General features: G+C 35.8%; 3 protein-coding genes, 1 long non-coding RNA gene, 1 other non-coding gene and 1 pseudogene across 8 annotated transcripts; 4 read left to right on the top strand and 2 right to left on the bottom strand.

Annotated features, from left to right (window-relative positions):
• Nucleotides 1–1489: 1489 nt before the first annotated feature.
• LOC147570425 (uncharacterized) lies at nt 1490–3453 on the top strand. 2 transcript variants are annotated; one of them, XR_015231422.1, is made up of 7 exons: nt 1490–1635; nt 1770–1995; nt 2091–2192; nt 2269–2375; nt 2471–2579; nt 3025–3277; nt 3338–3453. XR_015231422.1 is itself a non-coding variant. In XM_086656988.1 (6 exons), the coding sequence occupies exons 1-6, from the start codon at nt 1538–1540 to the stop codon at nt 3178–3180; spliced, it is 798 nt and encodes a 265-aa protein (XP_086513114.1). In that variant the 5' UTR covers nt 1500–1537; the 3' UTR covers nt 3181–3453. The 2 variants fall into 2 exon arrangements, 1 of the variants encoding a protein (XP_086513114.1); XM_086656988.1 differs by having other exon boundaries at nt 1500–1635; nt 3025–3453.
• Nucleotides 3454–5344: 1891 nt separating this feature from the next.
• On the top strand, nt 5345–7246 carry LOC147570424 (uncharacterized). Its single transcript, XM_086656986.1, has 6 exons — nt 5345–5591; nt 5711–5936; nt 6032–6133; nt 6210–6316; nt 6409–6517; nt 6963–7246. The coding sequence occupies exons 1-6, from the start codon at nt 5494–5496 to the stop codon at nt 7119–7121; spliced, it is 801 nt and encodes a 266-aa protein (XP_086513112.1). The 5' UTR covers nt 5345–5493; the 3' UTR covers nt 7122–7246.
• Nucleotides 7247–8773: 1527 nt separating this feature from the next.
• LOC147570423 (uncharacterized) lies at nt 8774–9836 on the top strand. Its single transcript, XR_015231419.1, has 2 exons — nt 8774–9093; nt 9219–9836. It is a non-coding gene; the product is annotated as an uncharacterized LOC147570423 (long non-coding RNA).
• A 242-nt stretch (nt 9837–10078) lies between these two features.
• LOC147570421 (patatin-like protein 2) lies at nt 10079–24012 on the bottom strand. 2 transcript variants are annotated; one of them, XM_086656972.1, is made up of 8 exons: nt 22123–24012; nt 14572–14730; nt 13856–14037; nt 13063–13249; nt 11772–11933; nt 11294–11596; nt 10562–10737; nt 10079–10381 (listed from the first exon to the last, which is right to left on the bottom strand). In XM_086656972.1, exons 2-8 carry the CDS (start codon nt 14710–14712, stop codon nt 10309–10311), a joined length of 1224 nt encoding a protein of 407 aa, XP_086513098.1. In that variant the 5' UTR covers nt 14713–14730; nt 22123–24012; the 3' UTR covers nt 10079–10308. The 2 variants fall into 2 exon arrangements, with proteins under 2 accessions (XP_086513098.1, XP_086513097.1); XM_086656971.1 differs by lacking the exon at nt 22123–24012 and having other exon boundaries at nt 14572–14818.
• On the bottom strand, nt 12431–12502 carry TRNAD-GUC (transfer RNA aspartic acid (anticodon GUC)). The gene has a single exon. It is a non-coding gene; the product is annotated as a tRNA-Asp (tRNA).
• LOC147570420 (putative transcription elongation factor SPT5 homolog 1 pseudogene) lies at nt 22563–25355 on the top strand (annotated as a pseudogene). Its single transcript, XR_015231418.1, has one exon. The product of XR_015231418.1 is annotated as a putative transcription elongation factor SPT5 homolog 1 pseudogene (transcript).
• The last annotated feature ends 954 nt before the right edge of the window (nt 25356–26309 follow it).

Here is a 26309-nt window from a genome sequence, read left to right as displayed (position 1 = left end):
AAAGGTGTTTCGGCGAGGAAGATGTAAGTGCCGCAACTGCAGAGTACACTGTAGAGTACGAGGTAATATTTATTTTTGTTCTTGAGTTTCGTTTAATAGTGTTTTGGTGTCGGAGACTAGTGTTTCCCGTTATCTAATTTCAAAGTAGAAGAAGGTCCATAAGTTTCCTGTGTATGAAGGTATATCTGAGTGTTTCTTTTTAATAAGGAAAACTCATGATACGAGTTTTTGCAATTGTAGGATCTGATAAAAGAGGTGGTGGATCTGTTATCGAACAACAAGTGGTCTGACATTTTTAAGTTCTTGAGAGATTTCTCAGCCTTTGGAAGTTTAATAGGATTAGACTTAAGAATGGTCTTGGTGATGATGATGAGGGACGGCAGCATTGGTAGATGATGGATGATATTTTGTCGAGACATACTTAATATATGTTATTTTACTCGCTACTTTTGATTTTTTTTTTTGTGATTAGCATCGACGATAATATTAACAATTAACCAAAATGATAATGAACTTTTATCATAGAAAAGTTGATAAACAGCTAAACAGGTGTTTTTTGTTTTTTTTCTTTTCGTGTTGTCCGATCTACAAGTCTAATGTGTTTTAGTTAGTCCATAATCAGAGAGTATGCTTTTTAGATAAGCTTTGCATGTTGAAACTAAAGCTTTTCATGTCACGTAATTAAGTAAAACAAGTTAGAGTTTTGCGGTGAAGACACAAAATAATTGAGGAATGGAGTCTCTATTTTCGCTACTTCATAATGAGAATTTCAATTGAACTTAAGAAATAAGATTACTAGATGCTTTTTTAGTTTTGAATTTGAGATGTCCGGAAGAAAAAAATCCAAGATTAGATTTAGAAATCAAAAGTTTAATGAACATAATTAAGGGTGGAATCATCAGGTCGGGGCAAATGACTGCAGGTTTACTTTCTCATTGGGTTGGGTCGATCTCGCTATGAAATTTTATATCTGTTAAGATTATAGGCGGTAATTTGACAAAAAAGTGATGTCGAAAAACCCATCCAAACCTGCGTGCCTTTTTAGTTGTTCGAGTTTCTAACTGTCCAAGTCTTCTGGATAAAACTCAAGATGCATCAATTGTTTCTTTTTTTGAAATAAGACCACCGAGCTTTTGTAACCCAAACTTGACTCTTGCAAGATAAATACAGAGGCGTCAACCAATTATTTTTTTTTTGAAAATTGACTACGATCACAATAGTCATTAGAATGTCATTGATAAACACGATAACAGCCTAATTTCAAGCTCTTACAAGAATGAACCTATAGCACAACTAAACTATTACTTTGATACATCAATTTTGCCTATTGGTTCAAGTGAGAATTAAAATAATGTATGAGATTTCCATACATGGAGATGGTGGTGAGATTTGGTCATACCTAGTGATTCAATAGTATAACTAACATAACTACCAAAGTCAAGTTCAATATTACCAAAGAGGACAACGCTCTTATAGTAAAACAAAAAAAACCCTAGAAAGAAAGAAAAAGGGGAAACGCCTGAGGGAGGGAGAAATCATGGAGGCAGAAACATGGGAGAAAAAGAAAAAAGATATTACCCAGGAAGAGTTTGACAAATTAACCAGAAATTTTCTCCCTCAATTGGAGAAATCCAGGTATATTTTTCAGTTTGATTCACTAATATTTCTTGATTTCTGTGACTTATAGGTTTCAAATAAAACTTAAATAATGAAACCCTAACTTTGGGATAAATCAAGGAAAAATTCACAGTATTTTATTTTTATTATAGGGATAGAGCCAGTGGGCATATGTTTCTTTGGAAGAAGAAGAACAATGAAGAAAAGATGAAAGATGGGGTTGATGACTCTCTTTTAGAAATTCTAGACCTAACTTTGTTTGATTTGTATAACTATATGGATGACTACTATCTATGTTTTGGAAAATCCAAATTGGGTGTACAATTGGATCAAACTGCTGCATTAGAAGAGATAGAAAAGGAGGCCAAGTTCTGGGAGGTGGTAACATAATATTATAATATGTCTTGTTTGTTAACCACTTATGTTAGTGTCTTTGAGAGTAAATTTGATGTCTTAATATGTATGATCTTTAGGAATTTGGTGAGCTATGCCTAGCTGAAAGAAATGCCTACAGAGAATTCATTGACAAAGTCATTAATCCTAATATTACAGCGTGTTTTCGTAAATTAAAAAAGGTATTGTAAAACCTCAACTCCAACTCTCCTGTCCATCTCGCATCTTATTGTATTTGAATTTTGGTTATGTGAACAGATTAAAGGTGTTGTTGATAAGATAAAGAATGATCCCACACTTGGAGACACTTGGACATTGGATGAATCATTTGATCATATGGCGCAAACGTGGGAGGATATGTTCTGGTAAAGCTTTTTTTTTTTTCCTTCATTGAAATCCTTTTTCTATTTAATATTAATTCAAACCTTTCAAAATAAGAAAAACCCAAGCTTGGTGACAGTACCGAGGGGACTTTTACGAAATTTATTATCCTGAGGGCTGTGATCAACTTCGAAAAGTATTACGGCAAGAAAGACGCAACTGCAAAGTGCCGTGGAGAGAAGTACGAGGTAATATCTATTTTTGTTCTTGTGATTCGTTTAATAGTGATTGATTTTTAATGCTTTTGGTGTCGGACATTGATAGCGTGATGCTATCCAGAGACAATACTAGTTTTTTTTTCCCCGCTATCTAATTTCAAAGTAGAAAAAAGTCCATAAGTTTCTTATGTCCGAGTATTCTTATTGATAAGGGGAAACTCTACGATATGAGTTTTTGCAACCATAGTATAAAAGGTTGTTTGAAACGTTAACATTTTTTTAATCTAGATTTGGGAGAAAAGGAAGAAGTACATTGAAATCCGATGAAAGAATAATGTGAAATGATTTGGTGTTTGTTTACATCTTAATGTCTTTCTTACATTGGACTAGTTATGGAGTCGTATACGAAATGTGGGATTCTAATATTGTTTCTGGAAAAGAGAAACTAACTAATACGAGTTTTTTGCAATTGTAGGATCTTATAAAAGAGTTGTTGGATCTGTTTACGTACGATAATTGGTCTGATATTGTTAAACTCTTGACAAAATTCTCGGCATTTGGAAGTTTAATAGGATCACAGTTGAGGAAGCTCTTGGTGGTAATGACGGTGCCAGGCAGCATTGGGAGATGATGGATGATATTTTGTGGGGACAGACAATATATATGTTATTTTACTTTGCTACATGTGGTTTCTTTTTGTGGTTAGCATTGGCAATGATATTAACTATGTCTTAAGACCGCTGACTTATGAAAATTTTGTGTTACTGGAGACCTCTAAATACTTATAGTCAACTATGAAGTATGGAATTTGTTTGATTGCATTTTTTTCATACTTGATTGGGTGTGTTGACTAATAAATGTAAGAGATTAGCTTCGGCTTTTAATGACGATTTAACTTCTATCTTCCCTCTTCTCTAATATATTATGTTTGGTACTATTTTGTATAACATTAAGTTTTTCTTTGTTGAAAGGTATATCACTAAGTTTGAATTTCAATTTGAATAGTGAGATTGCTACAACATTACCTCTTACTGTTTCTTGGCACAAAAACGAACAACTTTATCCAAACTGCATACTGTCTCAGTTAAGTTAATTAGAAAGCTCCCCTCTCGTAGACAAAGTAACTTATCTTTCATATGTACTTGAGGTTGACAGGCTTAATTCTACTAAAATTGAAGTTCATAATAAATAGACTCAATGTTTCAACTACAAGAAGATTTTGAAGTGAGAATTCTTTAGAAGAATGTTAACCTCGAAACACCTTGTTTCATCTTACAAACACCAAACATATCCGCAAGCTTTCATCTCTATTAAGCTTTCGCAGGAAAATAACAAGTGTTTCGTCAATGAACTCAAGTTACTAGTTCAAAATTAATTCTATTTGAAGGATATTGAAGGCAGTCCGTTGTCAAACTTCATAGAACTGCTTGCCAGTATTTTTAGATCTGCCGAGACAATGAGTAATGGAATCAACAATGAGTAATGGAATAAGACTCAATATATATTTTGGTTGTAATCAACAATGAGTAATGGAATAAGAATTATCTATTCTCTCTAATTCTATCAGATAAGAGGTAGGTTGGGATGGGTTTTCTTTACAGAATCTACAATCTGCTTTAGATAAGGTAGACTGAACTCCTCAAAGTCCACGGGACTAAGTTCTGTAGCCCATGAGTCGAAAATTTGAACTGCTTGTGCTCCATTATCAGCTTGGTATTTGATGTAATTAGCCACAGAGTCGGTAAATTTTTGGAGGAGTGCGTGTAGGACCTATAAGACAAAGAAATGAATGTCAATTGAGAATGTGAAACCACGCATTGGCATATAATCTAGTTTGTTGGTTAATCTCTAAGTATCACACTGACTATCAATCAAAAGTCGGTTTTTCAAATGAGATCCTTAATATCCAAAGAAAACCCTGTGTTCTGATCTGACTGATGCATTCTTAAATTGCATACATTATAGTACATTATATTTTGCATTCTAATAAAAAAGAGTAGTGACCACACGATGTACCTTGGGTTGTGAAAAAACTAGTCTTTTTATTTTTGAGAAGTGCTTTGATGAACCACCTTCAACGAATGAAATTTCGGTTTCGGTGGAAATTTCGGTCGGTCTAAAAGTGGAAACGTTTCGTAGAAATGTTTCGGTCAGTGTGGAAATCTTACAAATCTACAGAAATGATAGAAATATGATGCAATTATGTATAACAAGATTATTAAACCATAATGAAACATAAAAATGATGTTTAACATTATCTATTAGTTTGAGGGAGTATTAACAATTACACAGTTACTTCCGGGGGTAAATTGAATAATTTTTTGGCTATAATACCCAAAAGATAACATTCTTACTGATAATAATTAACAAACTATGTTAGTTTGAGAAGGTATCGTCAATTACACAGTTATATTAGAGGTATTACTAAGATAAAATCAATTTAAGCAGTTAAGTCAAGGCGTAAATCATTCAAATAGATTTAAAAAACATGGAAAACATAACATAAAAATCAAGAAAGATCTAAGAGAAATGAAGATGAAAAGACGAAGAAATGGATATGTTTCTAGTATTAGTTTCTCCGGTTTTTTTGCTAGACTTCTACTATGTCGGTCGAAATTTCCATCATGTCGGTGGAAATTTCGATATTTCCCACAACTTCGGTAGAAATTTCGATCATGTCGGTGGAAACTATGCAGGAAATAGTTGTAAGTGTTATTTCGTGCACCTAATCTCATTTTAGGAAACGTTTCGCGAAATTTCGGTGAAATTTCGGGAAGTTTCATTCCTTGCTTCAACCACATATGATGCCAAGGTGAAAGGAGCACCAACAAAGCCAAGAACTGCGGCTTCATTGTTTACCTGCCAAGTGACGTTTTTTTTTATTATAGTAGAAGAAAGAAACCCTAGAAAGAAAGAAAAAGGGGAAACGCCTGAGGGAGAAATCATGGAGGCAGAAACATGGGAGGAAAAGAAAAAAGATATTACCCAGGAACAGTTTGACAAATTAACCAGAAATTTTCTCCCTCAATTGGAGAAATCCAGGTATATTTTTCAGTTTGATTCACTAATAATTCTTGATTTCTGTGAGTTTCAAATAAAACTTAAAACCCTAACTTTGGGATAAATCAAGGAAAAATTCACAGTATTTTTTTTTATTATAGGGATAGAGCCAGTGGGCATATGTTTCTTTGGAAAATGAAGAACAATGAAGAAAAGATGAAAGATGGGGTTGATGACTCTCTTTTAAAAATTCTAGACCTAACTTTGTTTCATTTGGATAACTATATGGATGACTACTATCTATGTTTTGGAAAAACCAAATTGGGTGTACAATTGGATCAAACTGCTGCATTAGAAGAGATAGAAAAGGAGGCCAAGTTCTGGGAGGTAGTAACATAATATTATAATATGTCTTGTTTGTTAACCACTTATGTTAGTGTCTTTGAGAGTAAATTTGATGTCGTAATATGTATGATCTTTAGGAATTTGGTGAGCTATGCCTAGCTGAAAGAAATGCCTACAGAGAATTCATTGACAAAGTCATTAATCCTAATATTACAGCGTGTTTTCGTAAATTAAAAAAGGTATTGTAAAACCTCAACTCCAACTCTCCTGTCCATCTCGCATCTTATTGTATTTGAATTTTGGTTATGTGAACAGATTAAAGGTGTTGTTGATAAGATAAAGAATGATCCCACACTTGGAGACCCTTGGACATTGGATGAGTCATTTGATCATATGGCACGAACGTGGGAGAATATGTACTGGTAAAGCTTTTTTTTTTTTCTTCATTGAAATCCTTTTTCTATTAATATTAATTCAAACCTTTCAAAATAAAAAAACCCACGCTTGGTGACAGTACCAAGGGGACTTTTACGAAATTTATTATCCTGAGGGCAGTGATCAACTTCGAAAAGTATTACGGCAAGAAAGACGCAACTGCAAAGTGCCGTGGAGAGAAGTACAAGGTAATATCTATTTTTGTTCTTGTGATTCGTTTAATAGTGATTGATTTTTAATGCTTTTGGTGTCGGACATTGATAGCGTGATGCTATCCAGAGACAATACTAGTTTTTTTTTCCCCCGCTATCTAATTTCAAAGTAGAAAAAAGTCCATAAGTTTCTTATGTCCGAGTATTCTTATTGATAAGGGGAAACTCTACGATATGAGTTTTTGCAACCATAGTATAAAAGGTTGTTTGAAACGTTAACATTTTATTAATCTAGATTTGGAAGAAAAGGAAGAAGTACATTGAAATCCGATGAAAGAATAATGTGAAATGATTTGGTGTTTGTTTACATCTTAATGTCTTTCTTACATTGGACTAGTTATGGAGTCGTATACTAAATGTTGGATTCTAATATTGTTTCTGGAAAAGAGAAACTAACTAATACGAGTTTTTGCAATTGTAGGATCTGATAAAAGAGTTGTTGGATCTGTTTACGTACGATAATTGGTCTGATATTTTTAAACTCTTGACAAAATTCTCGGCATTTGGAAGTGCAATAGGATCACAGTTGAGGAAGCTCTTGGTGATAATGACGGTGCCAGGCAGCCTTGGGAGGAGATGATGGATGATATTTTGTGGTTTCTTTTTGTGGTTAGCATTGGCAATGATATTAACCATTAACCTAAACAAAAATGAACTTTTGTTTTAGAAATATTGTTAACCATTCAGGGTTGTGTGTTTTTTGTATCTTTTCCTATTGTCTGTCAACAGTTTTTTTTCATTGTTTAACATGACTGAAAAACAAAAAGCACTTTGAAAATCTTTGTGGGATGAATGGGTGCACTTAGAATAAGATCTCGAAATGTTATTGAAATCCCCAGTGCCCCACCAGTATGCGAATGACCAAAGTTTACATTTATATATAGATAAAGCGTTCAATTTCATAGCTTCGTAAAATCATCCGATTTTTATAGCACAATGCTTCCTACAAGCCATATTCAGATGTTTGCAAACTGATCATGTGGTTATTGAGAATGATCATGTGGTTATTGAGAAGCCATATTCAGATGTTTGCAAGCCATATTCAGATGTCTGACAACAATTTCCATGACCTGATTTCTTTCACACCACTTAGATAGTCAAGTATAGAGTGTACAAAAATGAAGGGTTATTTACATTTTTTTGACTAATTATAACTTGTTGTCAATTCTTTTGACATCAAGAGAGACGGGTTGTGTTAGTGTGAGTTCATCAATTTTACCCCCTATATAGCCAGTAGAGGGCGTAAATTGGGATATACATTTTTTGGGGTTTTAGTTGATTTGTTATAGGTGGTGCATCTTCTTTGTTCTCCTTAGCCTTCTCGAGTCAAGCTTTTTTATGGACCTCGTAATCTTTTCTCTAAGCTTTTTTATATGTGGTCGATCAGATGGATTCTCAAAGTAAGTTTTCAAATATTCTCTAATCTTTTCTCTTTAATTGATAATTTCAGGGTTTTATTTGATTCACAAGTTTTTCATAATTGTTATGTTTTTTTAGGTGTCTTTTGAATTGACTACCTCGACAGTATCATCTAGAAAGTAAAACCATTCACAGCCCAGGCCATCTACTAATAGAGGTTAGGAAACAAATTCATAAAACATCTATAACTATTATTAATCAAGGATGACCATGGCCACCATCAATAGATGGTAAAAAATAAGAACTTGAGCAACATCTATAACCACGACCATATATAATGGCTATGTCAACCTCACAATACCTCTTAAGGGTAGGAATCGGGTGGGGCTGATACGGGGCCGACTACTGACATGACCATTAGTGTACTCGTATGGGCCGGCAAGCTACATCTTTTTGAGGTCTAAATGGTTCTACATGTATAAATACTTTTTGGAAATGTGTATTGGTGTCAATTTCATAAGAGTGTTTGATATATATGAAAGGTTTTTAATTTGAAGTCCTGGTTTAATGGTTGTTTATTGAAGATGATTTTGACATCTTGAAGTGCACTTGGAATTAGGAATAAGGTCTTAATCTTGACTTAAAAACGTGACCTTAAAGTATATACTATATGAATCCTTTCAAAATAAAAGTAAAGATATGAAAATTACATGCCAACTTAGCTAATTATATATGTATGAAACCATATCAAGTTATGATGGTAACATATCAATTTATGATGATTTACTCCTTACTCTAACCTAATCAAGGAACTATCTTTGCCTTAAAGGGTAGAAACCCATATTTTTAAATAAGCTTAGCTGCAAGGCCACTATCACAAAATTTTGGCTCACATCATGTATTTTTCAAATAAATTCATCCCCCTTCATCTAAAGTATCTAAACCTAAGACCACCCAGCCCTCACACACACACACACACACACCACCACCACATCATTAACATGAGTTTCTTTGCTCATGAAGAAGAAAAAGAGGAACCCAAAAACCATCTCAAACCATTCAATCTCTTTAGTGAAGCAATGAAACAAGCTTTTGGCCAATGCTGCACTTTCCTTCCAATAACTTCACCATCTTTTGACGTCGAAGAAGAAGAAGAGTATTCGATTAATAGTGATGTCGAATACGAACAAGAAGTACTAATATACTAAAGCTAAAACAACTTTTATTCACAATCTTTCACTTTCATAGTCTATATATATGCATATGTTCTTAGCTAGATCATTACTTGACTAGTTAATTATATTACTCTCACATGCAGGCAATCATCTTTAGAATTCAAACTCTTGCAATGGAAGCGAAACTTAGACGTAAAAACGGTTTCTCCTCAACCAATTCAAGCTCTCGTTGGGCTGCCGCTTACCCAGTCCGAAACGAAGAAGGAATAGAAACAAACAATGATGAGAAAGAACAACAACAAAAAGAAGTGGGTGGTGATTTTGATGAGACTGAAACCATCTATTACTCTGTGGGTTCTCATTGTTGTTCCAGCTCAACTGCAGAAATCTTCTTCTCAGCTGGTGGGAGTTGTTTTTCTCGCTGTTCGAGTACTGGAAGGGTTATCGAGTTTTCGAAGATGACTCGAAAGAGATCAATATTGCAAGAGTTTTGTCACTGTGAAGGTTGGCCATTTGGGTTATGTAGGAAGGAATTGTTGCTTCCACCATTACCAACTTCTCCTTCAGAATCTTGGTTAAAGCATAGAGGAGGTTCTCATCAAAAGCTTAAGATGTTGAATTAAAACCATCGAATTAATCCTTTTATCATTTTCGATAAAAGATATTCATGCAAGGAGAGCAATAAAATGCATGAAGTTCAAAATGAATAAACTAATTTACAAAATTTGAATAATTGGTATTTTGATGATTTCTGAATTAAATTCCACATTTTCTTTCTTGTTTTTGTACTTGTTCTTCGATTCTTCGAAGAATATTAATTAGTACTATATTAGACAAACAAGTTAAATTCCATTGTATTTTTTCTTTTGAAATGTCAGGATAGTTTAAGGGGTATGACTTCGTGTCTCGAAGTACTTTTGACCTAGCTCCAATTTAAAGTTGTTGACAATTCCATTATGTTTGGAACGATAATATTTGAATATGAACTCGGACACTATTAATATACGAAGAAAGAGAAATAATAAGATTGAATTACTATACATATTTTTATTACATCGAAACTACAAACACTATACAATGAGAACCTTCATGTCTATTACCATAATATATATAAATATACACATTTGATGAAATGCATAAAATAACAACTTGTTATCAGAATAAATTGTTTGAATGACATATTGAGCAAACGTAAAACAACCACACCTTATTATATAGTTTCTTACCCTAATTTCATTTCAAAGGTTGTGCATGAGGTGATCTTGATTCTCGAACTCGCCTTTCGTCTGAAAGTATTTTGGCAAATCTATAAAGAGCATAAGAAATTAGATCAAAATACGACTTAAAGAGACTTACCGTTTTGCACGCTTATTTTTGTATTAATCTGAATAAGAATTGAAAACAAGTATTGTGTTCGAAATTTTCTCTATTAAGTTAGAAATGGTGGTAAGAAACAATTAACTAGAGGAGTAATTGATGATCTTACTTTTTGAGAACCTCCTCATTAGTTCCACCATTTGGAATAGCTTCTGTTTGACCTGTTTCAAGATTCACTCTTGAAAATGGTTTCTTCAACAAATTCTCACCCACTTTCACAAGATTTTCTAAATTTTCCTTGGTAGCAACATCAACAGATGAAATCTTCCCTGTTAACCCATCATCCTGTTTTTGTTTTTTTTCATTCATGGCAAGGTCATGAGGTCATGACATACAAAAATTAGTACACATGGAATAATAACATTAGGATTAATCTAAGAACTAAACCCCACTCTAATTAGAATAATCTTCATTTCGTATATTTAGTGAGATATATAAAGCTAGAGGCAAATTATAAAACGATAGTTTTGAAATTCTTTTAAAAAGAATAAGAAAATTTGTAACTGAGCGAATATGATAGTTACACATGATAACATGAATACTAATACACATAAAATAAAAATATCAAGTCGGATACTTGAGAGTTTATTAACTTCAAAATTCTGAATAAAAACACTTAATTAGTGAAAATATCAAATTAAGATTTGTTCAGAAAACCAATCTAAAAGAGGTAAGTATAACTTCGTGGCAATTTGGTCATATGTTAAAAATTATAACTTATTTGTGACGGTTGGAGGAGGGAAGTTTAATCACCAATTGAAACAAGGAGCATATTTGAATTAAGCATTTTGCATGGGTTAAATTAAAAAAATCATTTATGTAGGGTAAACTAACTTTATACCTGGATCCTTAAGTACTGAGCTTCAGATTGAAGAGCTTGAAAAACAACAGAAATATGGTAATCAACCATATCTGCACTTGATTGATTAAACACATCAAGAATTGGGGTTGAATTTTTACTTGTTAACCACCCAAATATTCCCCATTTTGCTGCCATTTTAGCATCATATTTTTCTTCAACTTTTGCTGACCCAGTCCCTAATGACACAACCAGAAGCTTTGCAAATTCCATTGGCTTTATTGGCAAGAAATCAGGATTTTTCTTGAACACTTGCTTTGTTACTTCACTAATAGCAACCAGAGACTGCATTAATCAATTTATAATCACTATCATTAGTCTTTTTCTTTTTAACGTAATCTGAATTTGTAAAATATTATCAACTAATTAGTAAAAACAATATATTGAAAGTTGAGCTTGAACTGGTTATTAAACTATGCATGGCTCCTTTTACTAGCTTTTGAGTTATGCATGCATTTACCGGATTATTACAGGCCACACCACCATCAATGAGGTTGAATTCTCGTACATTGCCATCCTTATCTTTGTTTTCGAAATAATAAGATGGAAGAAATGTTGGTGCAGCAGAAGTGGCAATGCAGATATCTGATAGACGAGCATCCAACGCTGGCGAGCTTTTCACCTACATAAAGTTGTAAATATCGATCACAATAATGAGCTTACCTAAGTTAAAAAGATACGCATTGTCCTAACTTAATGACTTCATTATTGTAGAACTAATTTACACATGCTTTGAATTGTTTTCCCATTCCAAATCAAATACTAGGGAACCCTGGACTCTTGAACTAACTTAGTTGAGCTAACTTTCGGGTTAAAGGACTCTTCACAGGAAAAAATATCTTGACATAATTTATCGGCCGCGCAAAATGCTCAATTAATTGCTCATGTTATATGTAAATGTAGTATAAAGTCTACTAGAGTATAAGGAATTATATATTGTTTTCGATCCTGCAAACATGTTAAGGTATTTTACGAAATTGACTTTATAAAATAATGTTAGCAAGACACTAACCAGGGTTAACTAATATTGTTTTTGTAACATAAACCCTAGTATTTTGTAATTAAAGACTAATATAATGATCAGTTCACCACATGAAGGAAAAAAACAAAAATTAATTACGCCGCTGCCGGGGATCGAACCCGGGTCACCCGCGTGACAGGCGGGAATACTTACCACTATACTACAACGACTTTGTTGCTTGTACTAATCATTTAATTGTTTATAATTTATCAAACAAGGGTAAGATTGATCTAAGTTCAGCCTTGTAAAGTACTAGTGATTGCTTGATAATACAACAAAATCATTTAAGTGAGGCTTAGTCTTTCTATTACCATTATCCTACATCGTTCGGATATTAGAAGTTGTGGAGTTCATAAGTCTTAGTCAATTTGTCTTTCTAACCGGTTTTCAAAGAGACTTAGACCGAACGTCTCTAAAATAGTACCAGAGCTAATGTTTTCGAAGTGAGTCGGGGAGGTGGAGGTGTCGAGTGACTCTAGTCTAGCACTGGCACGAGGTATTGACCCCAAGTATTCTTGACATTAGAATTTTGTGTCTTGTGAAGTAGATAATTCTTAGAAAATCATATCTTCATAATTTAGAAGTGGGTTTTTTCAAAAGTCAAGCCCCATAAGCTCTAAAACTTCCAACCATCTTTTGAAAAATTATCATTCCATCTAATAAAAAAAAAATTAACATATATATATATATATATATATATATATATATATATATATATATATATAATCACCTCATGAGTGGAGAAGAGGGTAGGTTGCATGCGCTTGATATCAAAAGTAGGAATAACAAGACAAGTCAAAGCTTGGTGCAACCGAGTCTCTCCAAGTTTCTCCTTTATAATTTGTTGGAGGTACTTCCCTTTATATTTTGGTCCACTTACCAACCGAACCAGATTCAATATTAGTGCCAATATCTCACTGCAAGTGCAAATATATATTAGTATTTTAATTACCAACCACACTAATTAAGTAATATTGATTAACTAGTAATCTAAACAATAAGAAACAAATTTATAAGTAAAATTGTTTATTACTTATAAATAATTTTAGAATCAAATGAATTGTTTTTTTAGGTTGGCTCGTTTACTCGCTCAACGATAAGCTCGACCATATAGCTCAAGCTACAAGAAGTCTTCTTACATATCGCACTATTACGGATACAAAAAGAAGGTGGTGAGAAGACTTCTTGAAAAACTTGCAACCATGCCTTCTTTTTTTTTATCGCACTATTACGGATACAAAAATAATGAGAAAATTGGGTTGAATTGTCAATTTCTCCAATCAGGTATAAGATTGACTACAGATTCGAACCATAGCACATGATTTTCATAAAATCCGGACGATTTGTCCGATCTAAATCGAGTAGGTTTTACATGAAGAAGATTTTGATCAACATGTTCTATTCGATACGGATAGGAGAAGAATCCTACCCAGTATTATTGGGTTGTGTAGATTATTTGAGGTGGCTATAGCTTTTTTAGATTAATAGTAAAACAATAATTGTTTATAACATATTTATATTACCTTTCTTGTGGAAATATTTTAGGAGAATGGTCAAGGTAAAATTGGGTGATTTCTTTGGCAGCAAAAAGGGGACGATTGTCTTTGTTGGGTGCTGTTAACATGGCTGATATAAGACCACCTGTGCTTGTCCCTGATACTAGATCAAAATAATCTGCTATTCTTGCATCTTTACCATCCAATTCCTGCACCACCAATTCACATAGTTAGCTACTTTTTTTTGTTAAGAATATAGTTAGCTACTTAGCTAGCTATCACATCAACTACATGCAAGACTGTATATATATATATATATATACTCAAAACAATTTTTATGCGACACAAAACTACTAAATCAGAATTGATCTTGGCAAAATACTAACGTATTTAAGTAATGTGCAAAGATTTCACCCATTTTAGGTCTCTCGCTAGTACTACTTGGATCGCCCCAAGTGACTCGTCCAACACGAGATATATGGTAGTATGAGAAACCCTTGGGAGGCCGGAGGCCTAAGGGTAGTACTAGCTTCATCCATTGCATATCTCTCACGAATACTACTCAAATCGCCCCAAGTGACTCGCCCCACAAGAGATGTTGGTGTATGACGAACCATCGGGAGGCCCCAAGGGTCCCTACTATACGGGTCGATAATGGACTAAACGACGAGCGTATGGCTTCTTTAGCTTGGATTACGAGTTAGCGCACTCTTTGTCAAAAATATATAAAGAGAGAGAGATACCTGGAGTTGTGACTCAAGGAAGGCAAGACTGATGCTTGGGATGATTCCTCTAATTCCTCCTCCATCAATACTAAGAATTGTAATTAGGTTTCCATAAGCAGAAGGTTGAAGCTGATGAAGGGATGAACCACCTCTCTCCATAATTAAACAACTAATTAACTTTTCAAATTTATAAGCTAGGAAGTATTATATATAGCTGGAGATAACCCCAAGGAGTTAGAGGGAGAAAAAAAAAAAGAGTTAATTCCTATATGGCCCCCTACTTTGTGACCAGCTTCCTTTATGGCCCCCTTTTTTTCGTAAATTCAAATATGGCCCCCTATTTTCAAGTAAATGTCATTACTACCCTTCTTAATTCTAAATTTAAAACATTTAAAAAAAAGTTATTTCCACCTCACCCCTCTCTCTCTCCACCTCATCTCTCTTTCCAACTCACCTCTCTCTCTCTCTCCAATTCACCTCTCTCTTTCCAACTCACCTCTCTCTCTCTCTCCAACTCACTCCTCTCTTTCTCCAACTCATCTTCATCTTCTCCGATTAAGGTCGCCGGCCGGAAAATTTTCCGGCCGGCGACCTCAAAAAAAATAAAAAAAAAATAATTTCCTCTCATCTCTCTCTCTCTCTAAAAGCTCCGGCGAAGGGGGTTTCCCTTCGCCGGAGCCGTGAACAGACCGATCTGGTCTGTTCACGAGCAGCCCTTTAATGGCTGCTCGTGAACAGACCAGATCTGGTCTGTTCACGAGCAGCCATTAAAGGGCTGCTCGTGAACAGACCAGATCGGTCTGTTCACGAACAGACCATTAGAGGTCTGTTCGTGAACAGACCGATCTGGTCTGTTCACGGCTCCGGCGAAGGGAAACCCCCTTCGCCGGATCTGGTCTGTTCACGGCTCCGGCGAAGGGAAACCCCCTTCGCCGGATCTGGTCTGTTCACGAGCAGCCATTAAAGGGCTGCTCGTGAACAGACCAGATCGGTCTGTTCACGAACAGACCATTAGAGGTCTGTTCGTGAACAGACCGATCTGGTCTGTTCACGGCTCCGGCGAAGGGAAACCCCCTTCGCCGGAGCTTTTAGAGAGAGAGAGAGATGAGAGGAAATTATTTATTTATTTTTTTTTTTTGAGGTCGCCGGCCGGAAAATTTTCCGGCCGGCGACCTTAATCGGAGAAGATGAAGATGAGTTGGAGAAAGAGAGGAGTGAGTTGGAGAGAGAGAGGAGTGGTGAGTTGGAAAGAGAGGTGATGTGGAGAGAGAGAGTTGACATGGAGAGAGATGTGTGGTGGGAGAGAAAATGAGGTGGAATTATAATTTTATATTTATTTTTAATTTTGAAAAAAGATTTAAAGGAAGGGTAGTTAGGACAATTACATCAAAAAAGGGGGCCATATTTGAATTTACGAAAAAAAGGGGGCCATAAAGGAAGCTGGTCACAAAGTAGGGGGCCATATAGGAATTAACTCATAAAAAAATTTAGTTACAATTAACTAACTACTTTAACAAACTAATTTCTCACTAGACTACCTAACACAAACATGCACGTGCGAATCATATGAGTGTTAGGAGTGCCCATAACATTTGCTGGTACTTCCATATAAAAGTGTCAAAATATTTATTGAGAAATATTATTAATGCTAAAATAATGAAATAATATATTTTTCAAGCATATATAGTCATTACTTTCAAAAGCATATATTAATGAAGAAAAAAAATATGTTTGAAGTTTTAAGGTGATGGGAATGTACTTATTATTGACATTTTAATTTCATTTGGTCTACCATGATTTCTTTAGTCCATTATGACTCATTGACTCATCATATATGTCATATATAGTTCATTCTCAAAGGGAAAAATCAATGTTCGAAAAGAGAAATGTCTATAGCTAGTCGTTAACATTGTCGCAGAAATTCAGACCCTATAATGGGTTTCCATCTAAAGAGAATATGTCATCGAAAAACTTGGAAGAAAATATAAAATGGTATTCGTAGACTTCTTTCTATACGGGAGGCTCTCCTCCTTTTAATTCAAATTAATGCTTGAATAGTTATTCTAGACTTCGAAAATTCGTACATATCTATAGGAATATATTTTGCTTGTGTGTATATATTTGTTCATTCTTTGACGGAAGAAATATGACAACACTACATCTTCGATCAGAATGTCAATAGTCCTCATGAATAATAATTAAGATTGAATTAATCAAAGTCAATAGTTAATTAACTAGCTAACGTGGTCTATGGAAGAATAATTCGGACCAAACCAATGAGATTAGTCGGTCTTGATTAATTAAATTAATTATCAAGCTGGCTACAAATGTTAGATAATTTAATTAACATTATTAAATTTTGTTTATTTTATAATATCTAGTTTTTTGGAAGAAAAACAAGAACAAACTCGATAACACGTAGAGGATCAATTTTGTATTTTGTGATAGGAATCCTGTTTTTGATTATTATGTTTATGCAATTCTACACGCCTTCGATCTTTATTTGTTAAAATTGTTCGTAAATTCAATTTTTTAATGAAGTACTTAAATTTTCTAAATCTTGTACAAGATTCATGTGTTTCATCAATGTCATATTTGTCAACATAATTATCTAAGAAACATTTCTAATTCATAAAAAATTATTTGTTGAAACAAATGTCCATTTGAAAAAAGTAAAAAAACAAATTTGGTAAAACTTAGCTTGAATGAGGGTTCAGATCATTCCCCAAACTAAAAGTATGAAACATTCCACACTCTCTTACCCTAAAGAAACCTATTTTGTATAAGATCATGTGGAATGGCAATAATGGGGAGCCTATAGAACTCTGTAAATAGGGAAGCTTTATAGGCACCTTCCAGAACCGTTAAGCTCGACCTCTCCCTCTTTAGTTGGCGGGAAGTGTTAAAAGCCCAAGCCCCCCTCCTCACTTTTGTAACTGTATATACCCGAAAGTTGGGTTGAAGTCAAAAAAAAGAAAGACTTCACACAAACTTTACTTTTCTAGTTTGTACTTTTTGAATTCTTAGAACAAAAAAGTATGTAAATGTTTTTCACCTTGTTAACAAATTAATTATTGTGAAAGTAAAACTCAAAATCTTATAAGAAGATTGAACATCTGATGTAGACGCAGCGGAATAATTAAAGAACAATAAAATAAACTACGAATAATTAAAGAAAACTGTAAGAAACAATAAAATAAACTTAAATTCTTAATAACTTCAATGATTTTTCTCTTCAAGGTGAATAATAACATAGACTAGATCCCCTTTTATAAGATAATAAACCTTCCTAGATAGACTCAAACTAGGATTCCTAAAATAATAAACTACTCAAACATAGAAACTTTTAAATAAAGAAATATCAAATTAAAGTAACTTCTATTCTACTAAATAAACTACTATTATGACTTAATAGGGTGTGGGCACGCGTGGACGTGGGCCCACACGCCTATGCGCCTGCATCAGCACCCTGTTCCCCAGAAGGTTCGTCCCGAACCGATTGTATGATGGAAGCAAGCTCATCAGATCCTTTCGTAATCGGTAACAATGTGATAATCTTCTTCATCCATGGAAATTCATAAACGTTCAAACGGCCCTTGTAAATAGCATCCACATCCGACTGCCAAGGACGTCCCAAAATAATATGACAAAGATCCATATCGGTAACATCACAAGTAATGTCAGATAAATAGAAAGAGCCAAAAGAGAGGAAAAAAGTACACATTCGATCAACACGGGTTGCAGTACCGGATTGAATCCAAGCAGTATGATAAGGGTGTGGTTTAGGGATAGTAGGAATACCCAAGTAAGCCACAAGTTTGGAAGAAATCAAATTTTCCACACACCCATTATCAATAACAATCGTACAAACTTTGTTCAAGACCGTTCCTCGTGTAACAAATAAATTTTTCCGTTGAGAAAGATCATGTTCAAGAGGAGTAAAAAGTACCCGACGAGTTACTAACATAACACGGTCACTTGAATCCGGGTCAATATTGACATGATCGGCCTCCTCATCCAAGTAATCCTGTTTTTCCACTAAATTTGCCTTACCACGTAATGGGCAATTATTAGAATAGTGACCTGTCTCAAAGCAACGATAACACTTACCTGGAGGTTGTTTTTTGTAAGGATTTTCAGGAACAATCTTAGCTCCATCATCCGTTTGTTTCGAAAGAGCAGTATCATCAGTAGGTTGTCGAATATAATTAGGACGATTGTAGTTTCCCCTGAAAATTGATCTAGAATCCTATTCAAAAGATCGAGCCACACTAATACATTCCGATACGGAAGAGAAAGGACGGAGGTTGACAAGATCCTTAATGTCACCTCGAAGACCATCCTTAAATTTTTCCAATTTCATGGATTCAGTATCGGGTAGATTAAGCCGAGTACTTAAACGTTGAAATTCGGAGGCATATTCCTCAACTGAACGTCATCCTTGACGACAACGAAGATATTCCAGACATAACTGATTTTCATAATCGGGAGGGAGGAAACGGGCCATCATAAGTGGTTTAAGTTCAGACCACGAGGATATGGGAGGGAGATTAGATAACCGTCGTTGTTCAGATTCTTGTTTCCACCATGTTAACGCTGTTTTTGAAAGATACCCAGTGACACATCTAACCTGTTCTTGTCCATAAACCTGCATAACATCAAAGAAGATTTCCATTCGAGCTATATAATCCAAAAAGTTTTCAATGTTGATGGAACCGTCATAAGCCGGAACGTCCATACGGATACGGTACATAGAAGAAGGTGGTGGAGAATCGTGATCATCCTCTAGGTGATAGTCATCCGGATCATTATACTTGGGACGGGGACGAATATAACGGTTACGTTGCATGGAACCGTTATGGTGTGGTTCCGTAAAGGTTGGTCGGTTTTTTAATCTAGTTGGTTCATAATAGTTGGATCGGTTGGGTTGACGGGCTTCATGATGGTAAGGGTTGTAGTCGGCCTCAAATTGGTCTTCTCGGTTTTGGTTATTGAGTAATGGGAACCCTATGTCTCGGTTTGGAGTGGGTCTGTTCGGTACTGGTTCGGGTAGACGGGTGCGGTTAGGGTTGTAGCTATCGGTAAAATCATGGGTTGGGTGGTTGACGGTTTCCGGTTCGTGTTGATGGGAGGGGTGGTGATGATCGGTTTGGTGGTGAGGAGAGGGTGTTCCTCGATTGGGCGTGAGATGTGGTGAGATGGCACGAGAGTGTTGGCGAATAGGTGTATCCATGATGGGCCGTGAGGGTTCGGTTCGGTGGCTTTGGGTTTGGGTTTCGAGTGGGGTGGTGTTCGGTGAATAGTATTGCCTTGGTGTTTGAAAAGGGTATGGTTGGGCGGTACTTGGGTTGGTAGTGGAATAATGGGAGAATGATTCGGGTTTGTTCGATGTTAGTTGTTCGTTGAAAGAGAAAAGTGGTGATGTGGGGTTTATGAGTGGGAAAACCGGTGATAGTGGTGATGTGGGGTTTATGAGTGGGAAAACCGGTGATAGTGGTGATGTAGGGTTGATGGGAATCGGGATTGGGGTCGTGTTAGGTTGACCAAGTATGGAATTTGAAGTTGGTGTTGTGGTTGGAAGTGATAATGATGCTTGAATGGAAGTAGTAGAAGAAGGAGTAGTGGTAAAAGAGGGAGACTTACATATGCCTTCGAGTTGTTTAGATAGCTTCATGATCGAATCATTGACTTGATCGAATTTTTCCATAGTTTCCTTCTTGTGATTTTCGAAGTTTTCCATAGTTTCCTTCTTGTAATTTTCGAAAGCTTTTTCCAATTTTGTAACCGAGGACAACTTCTTGTTGATGTTGTCCCATTCGGAGGCAAAAGTTGTTGGAATCGGAGCCAATTTTGGCTCGACCCGACTCGTCAAACTCAGAAACCGAACGCGCCATTGCGTTCGTCTCGTCGAGCTCTTAAATTTAGAGCAAAGAATTACTCGAATCCGATTCCGGATGAATGAGAAATTCGAGTTTGAAGTTTGGGTGAAAAAAACGGTTAAGTCAGGGTCTGAAACGTCAAACGGGACAAGTTAGATCAGGGGTCGTTTGAGCGAATACCACGCGCATCCAAATCTGTGGGCACATTTCGGTATTGATCTGACGGTGGGCGTTCCACCCGAGATTTTCACCCAGATCCGACGCCCCAGATTATAACCGACTTCAACAATCAGTTATACTTCATGTTTGGTCCCTAATTCCGAACAGATATGTCTTTTAACCCAACAGACACTATGCATCCATTCAACTCCTATATAAACCAACCAAACCCACTCCATTTTCATTCAATTCATTATCTTCTCTTCTTCTCTTCTCTCCTAACAATTAGAAGTTCTGGTTTGCCTAGAATATCTAATTAAGGGAGTAATTCTAGAAGTTCTGGTTAGACTAGAATATCTAGAAAAGGAAGAAAGAAGTTTTTCATAGGTCGTCTAGAATATCAATTCAATTCATTCTCTTCTTCTCTTCCCTTCTAACAATTAGAGGTTCTGGTTAGCCTAGAATATCTAATTAAAGAAGTATTTTCTAGAGGTTCTGGATAGACTAGAATATCTAGAAAAGGAAGAAAGAAGCCTCGAGTGAAATCTGAATTTCCTAAGCATCTAGAAGATCATCCGCATTAGTCAAAGAGCTCATAATACTGACAAAGGTTCGTCCGCTTTCAGAATATAGAAGTACCATCTTAAAATTCTGAAAGGTTAGTCGTTGTATCCCGAAGGCATTCACCCTAACGTTTGGTACTGTTACGGGGGTGTAAAATGTCTTAAGGAAAGAGAATTCATTCTTGCCTCGACTACACTAACACCTATCTCGGTTAGTCCGAAAGAAGGAATATTGATAAATCATTATTTCTTAATAGTTTATCTCTCTATGAGTTAGAGAAAGGAAACTCTGTCTGAATCAAGCCAAGACAGAGAGAACTCGACTTATCGATTGTCAACCAGAGAACAACAAAAGTTGGTGTCTTCTCTTTGATTGTTGGAGTAGGAACGGTAGGATTAACCATTGTGATTGGTTAAAAAAAAAATTGGCTCTTGATACCACTTGATGTAGACGCAGCGGAATAATTAAAGAACAATAAAATAAACTACGAATAATTAAAGAAAACTGTAAGAAACAATAAAATAAACTTAAATTCTTAATAACTTCAATGGTTTTTCTCTTCAAGGTGAATAATAACATAGACTAGATCCCCTTTTATAAGATAATAAACCTTCCTAGATAGACTCAAACTAGGATTCCTAAAATAATTAACTACTCAAACATAGAAACTTTAAAATAAAGAAATATCAAATTAAAGTAACTTCTCTTCTACTAAATAAACTACTATTATGACTTAATAGGGTGTGGGCACGCGTGGACGTGGGCCCACACGCCTATGCGCCTGCATCAACATCATTATATAAAGAAACATCAAGAGAAACCTCGTTAATGAAGCTTAAAACTTAGGAGTGTATGTTACTATGATGATGAAGATTAAAGAAGATGGAGAAGATTGAAGAAGATGGAGATTAGAGATGAAGATCAAACAAGATATCATTCAGTAGGGTTGAGAAGAAGAAGGACATACCTATAGATGAAACTAAAGCAATCTGCTCTGACGAAGAAATGGTCGTTGTCGTCAGGAAGAAATGTTCTCCAATAGTGAGAGATAGAGAGAATGAAGGGAAACAAAACTATAACCTTTGATGAGAAATTACGCTTCGGGATTCGTATTTGGGTTTCACGTTAAGATATTTTTTTAAAAAGCGGGTTTTTGATGAAATATTATAAGATAGTGGACCTAATTTTTTTACTTGGGCTTATTTTGTGGGGTTTTCAGCAAAAAAAAAAATTCTAATTTCTAACCGCCTCTGATTCAATTCGCTTCATCGTTGCTGTGCTGCGTGAAAATCCAACCATCTTCTTGCCGCCTCTGATTTCAATTCGCTTCATACTACCTTCCTCCTCAAAAAACCATTTTTAGGGTTTCCACTTTCCCTATAAATAGACCCCTCAGTAGTACTTCCGTTTTTTGTGATCCAATTTCGTGTTAACTTATTTGATATCTTCATCTCTCAATCAGTTAACTTGTAAACCCTAATACTATTCAAGATGCCTAGGCAGCGAGACGAAGATGATTATGAAGCGGAAGAAGATCAAGATGAAGAAGAATACGAAGATCTTGAAGATGAAGAATATGGAAGAGGAGGAAGTCGAGGTGGTAGTTCTAGTAAGAAACGCAGAAGATCCAACTACATAGATGATGCTGCGGAAGAGGATGATGATGATTATGGTGCTAATTATCCTCGTCGAGGTAGTAACAAGCAGCAGAGAAAACGTACTGCTGAGGGATTCTTTGACATTGAAGCTCAAGTTGATAGTGAAGAAGATGAAGATGAAGGAGAAGACGACTTTATTGTTGATGAAAGCGGTGCTGACTTACATGAAGAGGATGATAGGAGAAGTATGCACCGACTTCCTTTAGGTTTATCGCGCGATGATGATGAGCAAGAAGATATGGAAGCTCTTGAGAGAAGTATTCAAGCAAGATATGCAAGGAGGTCAAACCATGCAGAATACGACGAAGAAGATACATATGTTGAACAACAAGCTCTTTTGCCATCTGTTAAAGATCCGAAGTTGTGGATGGTTAAATGTTCGAGTGGTCGTGAAAGAGAGGTAGTCGCTCGGCTTATGCAGAAGGCTATAGATAAAGGTCCTGAGATGCAGATAAGATCTGTTGTGGCCCTTGATCATCTTAAAAACTACATATACATAGAAGCTGATAAGGAGGCTCATGTGAGAGAGGCTTGCAAGGGTGTCCGTGATATATACTCCTCTGCAAAGGTTATGCTTGTGCCGATAAAAGAAATGACAGACGTGCTATCGGTTGAAAGCAACAAATTTATTGATCTTAAAAGCAATACGTGGGTTCGGATGAAAATTGGGACATATAAAGGGGACCTTGCCAAAGTTGTGGATGTGGACAATGTGCGTGGGAGAGTTACCGTTAAGCTAATTCCGAGGATTGATTTAAAAGCCCTTGCTAATAAGTTGGAAGGTAGAGAAGTTGTCAAGAAGAAGAAGAAGGCATTAGTTCCCCCTCAGCGGCTTTTCATGAACTTGGAAGAAGCAAAAGAACTGCACATTAGGATTGAGCGTAGGAAGGATCCGAGAACTGGCGATTTCTTCCATAATATTGGTGGCATGATGTTTAAAGAAGGCTTCCTTTACAAATCAGTTTCAATAAAATCAATTAGCTCTCAGAATATACAGCCATCTTTTGATGAGCTTGAGAAGTTCCAGAAGCCTGGAGATGGAGACGTTGATGTTGCGAACAGGAAAAAGGGTCACTTCATGAAGGGAGATGCTGTTATCGTCGTTAAAGGAGATCTAAAGAATTTAATGGGATGGGTTGAGAAAGTTGAAGAAGATACTGTACATATCAGACCGAAAATGAAGGACCTTCCTAAAACCCTTGCTGTGAATGATAAAGAACTCTGTAAATACTTCAAGCCTGGAGATCATGTGAAAGTTGTTTCTGGCGCTCAGGAGGGTGCAACGGGTATGGTTGTCAAGGTTCAGGGTCATGTACTTATCATTGTATCTGATACAACCAAGGAAGATATCCGTGTATTTGCGGACCACGTGGTGGAGAGCTCGGAATTAGTAACTTCTGGTGTTACAAAAATTGGGGATTATGAGTTACACGATCTTGTGCTGCTAGATAACAATAGCTTTGGGGTAATTATACGTGTGGAGAGTGAAGCATTCCAGGTACTGAAGGGAGTTCCAGATAGACCTGAGGTTGCACTAGTGAAGTTGAGGGAAATAAAAGCGAAGATCGAGAAGAAGAGCAATGCACAAGATCGAGCTAAGAATATTGTTTCCGTGAACGATGTTGTGAGAATTCTTGATGGTCCATGCAAAGGGAAGCAAGGTTTCGTTGAGCATATATTTAAGGGAACCTTGTTCATCACTGATCGCCGTCACCTGGAGCAGGCTGGTTATATTTGTGCAAAATCCCAATCTTGTCTGGTCGTAGGTGGGCGTGCTAATGGTGAAAGAAATGGCGATTCTTTATCAAGATTTTCAACTCTCAGAGGTGCATCTCGTGTTCCTCCGTCCCCAAGAAGAATGCCTAGAGGAAGGCCGCTGATAGACTCTCGAGGAAGACATAGAGGTGGAAGAGGACATGATTCCTTGGTGGATACTACCGTAAAAATACGCATTGGTCCCTTTAAGGGGTACCGTGGTCGTGTTGTAGATGTCACTGGCCAATCAGTTCGAGTTGAATTGGAATCTCAGATGAAGGTTGTTACAGTTAACCGTGATCAAATATCCGACAATGTAACTGTTTCTACTACACATACGGAGACTCCTAGATACGGTATGGGAAGGGAAACACCAATGCATCCTTCACGAACTCCATCATATCCATCTACCCCTATGAGAGATTCTGCAGTAACACCGATACATGATGGTATGCGGACTCCTATGCGTGACCGAGCTTGGAACCCATATGCTACCTTAACTCCAGTAAATAGTTAATTAACTAGCTAACGTGGTCGATCGAAGAAAGATTCCGACCGAACCAATGAGATTAGTCGGTCTTGATTAATTAAATTAATTATAAAGCTGGCTACAAATGTCGGATAATTCAATTAACATTATTAATTTTGTTTATTTTATAATGTCTAGTTTTTTGGAAGAAAGACAAGAACGAACTCTGAATTTGGAGTGAAATGATGTTGGTGTGATTATTTTGTTGAAAAGCCCAAGCCCCTCTCCTCACTTTTGTTAAAGGCACTTCTTTTTTCATGTTCTTTTTTTTTTGTTGTTGAGATAACTTCTTTTTTCATGTAACTCCCTGAATTTGCGTCGAGGAAGATGCCTTCAACACTTCCGCTGTTCAATTAGGCAAGTGAGAGTGATATTGGTCTAACTTAACAAAAAATTGTGGGAGTTAGACTAAAAATGTATTTACTTTCTATTTATATCTCAAAGTGCGAAGTTGTATTTTAACATACTCTTACGTATCTAATGATTTTATAGCTGATTATTTACATTTATTTTAGCATATTTTGACGAGATATGTAACTAAATATAACCCCCAAAAAAACTCATTATAATTTGGGGTTGAAGTTGAAATGGATAGACACAATACCAACTTCACTTTTCTTGTTTTGTTGGATTTGGAGTCTTCCAAACAATAGTAGTATATTTGTATGAGAAATGACCCTTGGGATTCTCTATGGGATGAGGTAATGATATTGGTAATAACCTAAACCTCCAATTTAGGTCACTGGGATGCATCATTAGCAATTTGGTTCATGGTAGTATTATTGCTTCCTTCAAGGGGGAAATGTGCAATTAGCTTTCATACTGAAGATAAGGTGGTACCTGTCAGATTATTCAAGAAACTTTTCTATTGGTCCCCTTCATCAGTCAACCCTACCCATTCAAGATTAACCAATAGTTTCTATCACTTATTTTTCTTTCTAACACTTTATTAGATTAATTCTATTTTAGTCCCCTAAAAACGACCAACTTACCAAAATGATGTCCTCTTATGAGGATGACCATATTTCAGAGTTATATTTTTTGTAATATTTTCGTCAATCAACTTTGACATATACAGTTGACTGTTCTTTCCAATATTTTCTTTCGTTATCTTTTTCTTTCTCTTACTTTAATGGGAGAAGGGTTGTCGCATATAACCGGACATCATTAGTCAGGGAACTTTTTTTTTTCTTTATTTTCCTTCTAGAACCG

Source organism: Eschscholzia californica, unplaced genomic scaffold (genome assembly GCF_041429995.1).
Source record: "Eschscholzia californica isolate CP2 unplaced genomic scaffold, dmEscCali1.0.p SCAF_1, whole genome shotgun sequence".
NCBI lineage: Eukaryota > Viridiplantae > Streptophyta > Magnoliopsida > Ranunculales > Papaveraceae > Eschscholzia > Eschscholzia californica.
This window is presented reverse-complemented; position numbering and strand designations above follow the sequence as displayed.

Coding starts and splice junctions, on each gene's coding strand:
- LOC147570425 (XM_086656988.1), top strand. CDS start 1,538: ATGGAGGCAGAAACATGGGAGAAAAAGAAAAAAGATATTACCCAGGAA. Junction 2,193..2,268: donor GTTTTCGTAAATTAAAAAAG/GTATTGTAAAAC, acceptor TTATGTGAACAG/ATTAAAGGTGTTGTTGATAA. Junction 2,580..3,024: donor GCCGTGGAGAGAAGTACGAG/GTAATATCTATT, acceptor TTGCAATTGTAG/GATCTTATAAAAGAGTTGTT.
- LOC147570424 (XM_086656986.1), top strand. CDS start 5,494: ATGGAGGCAGAAACATGGGAGGAAAAGAAAAAAGATATTACCCAGGAA. Junction 6,134..6,209: donor GTTTTCGTAAATTAAAAAAG/GTATTGTAAAAC, acceptor TTATGTGAACAG/ATTAAAGGTGTTGTTGATAA. Junction 6,518..6,962: donor GCCGTGGAGAGAAGTACAAG/GTAATATCTATT, acceptor TTGCAATTGTAG/GATCTGATAAAAGAGTTGTT.
- LOC147570421 (XM_086656972.1), bottom strand. CDS start 14,712: ATGGAGAGAGGTGGTTCATCCCTTCATCAGCTTCAACCTTCTGCTTAT. Junction 14,038..14,571: donor TCCTTGAGTCACAACTCCAG/GTATCTCTCTCT, acceptor TTGGTGGTGCAG/GAATTGGATGGTAAAGATGC. Junction 13,250..13,855: donor AAAATATTTCCACAAGAAAG/GTAATATAAATA, acceptor TTGCACTTGCAG/TGAGATATTGGCACTAATAT.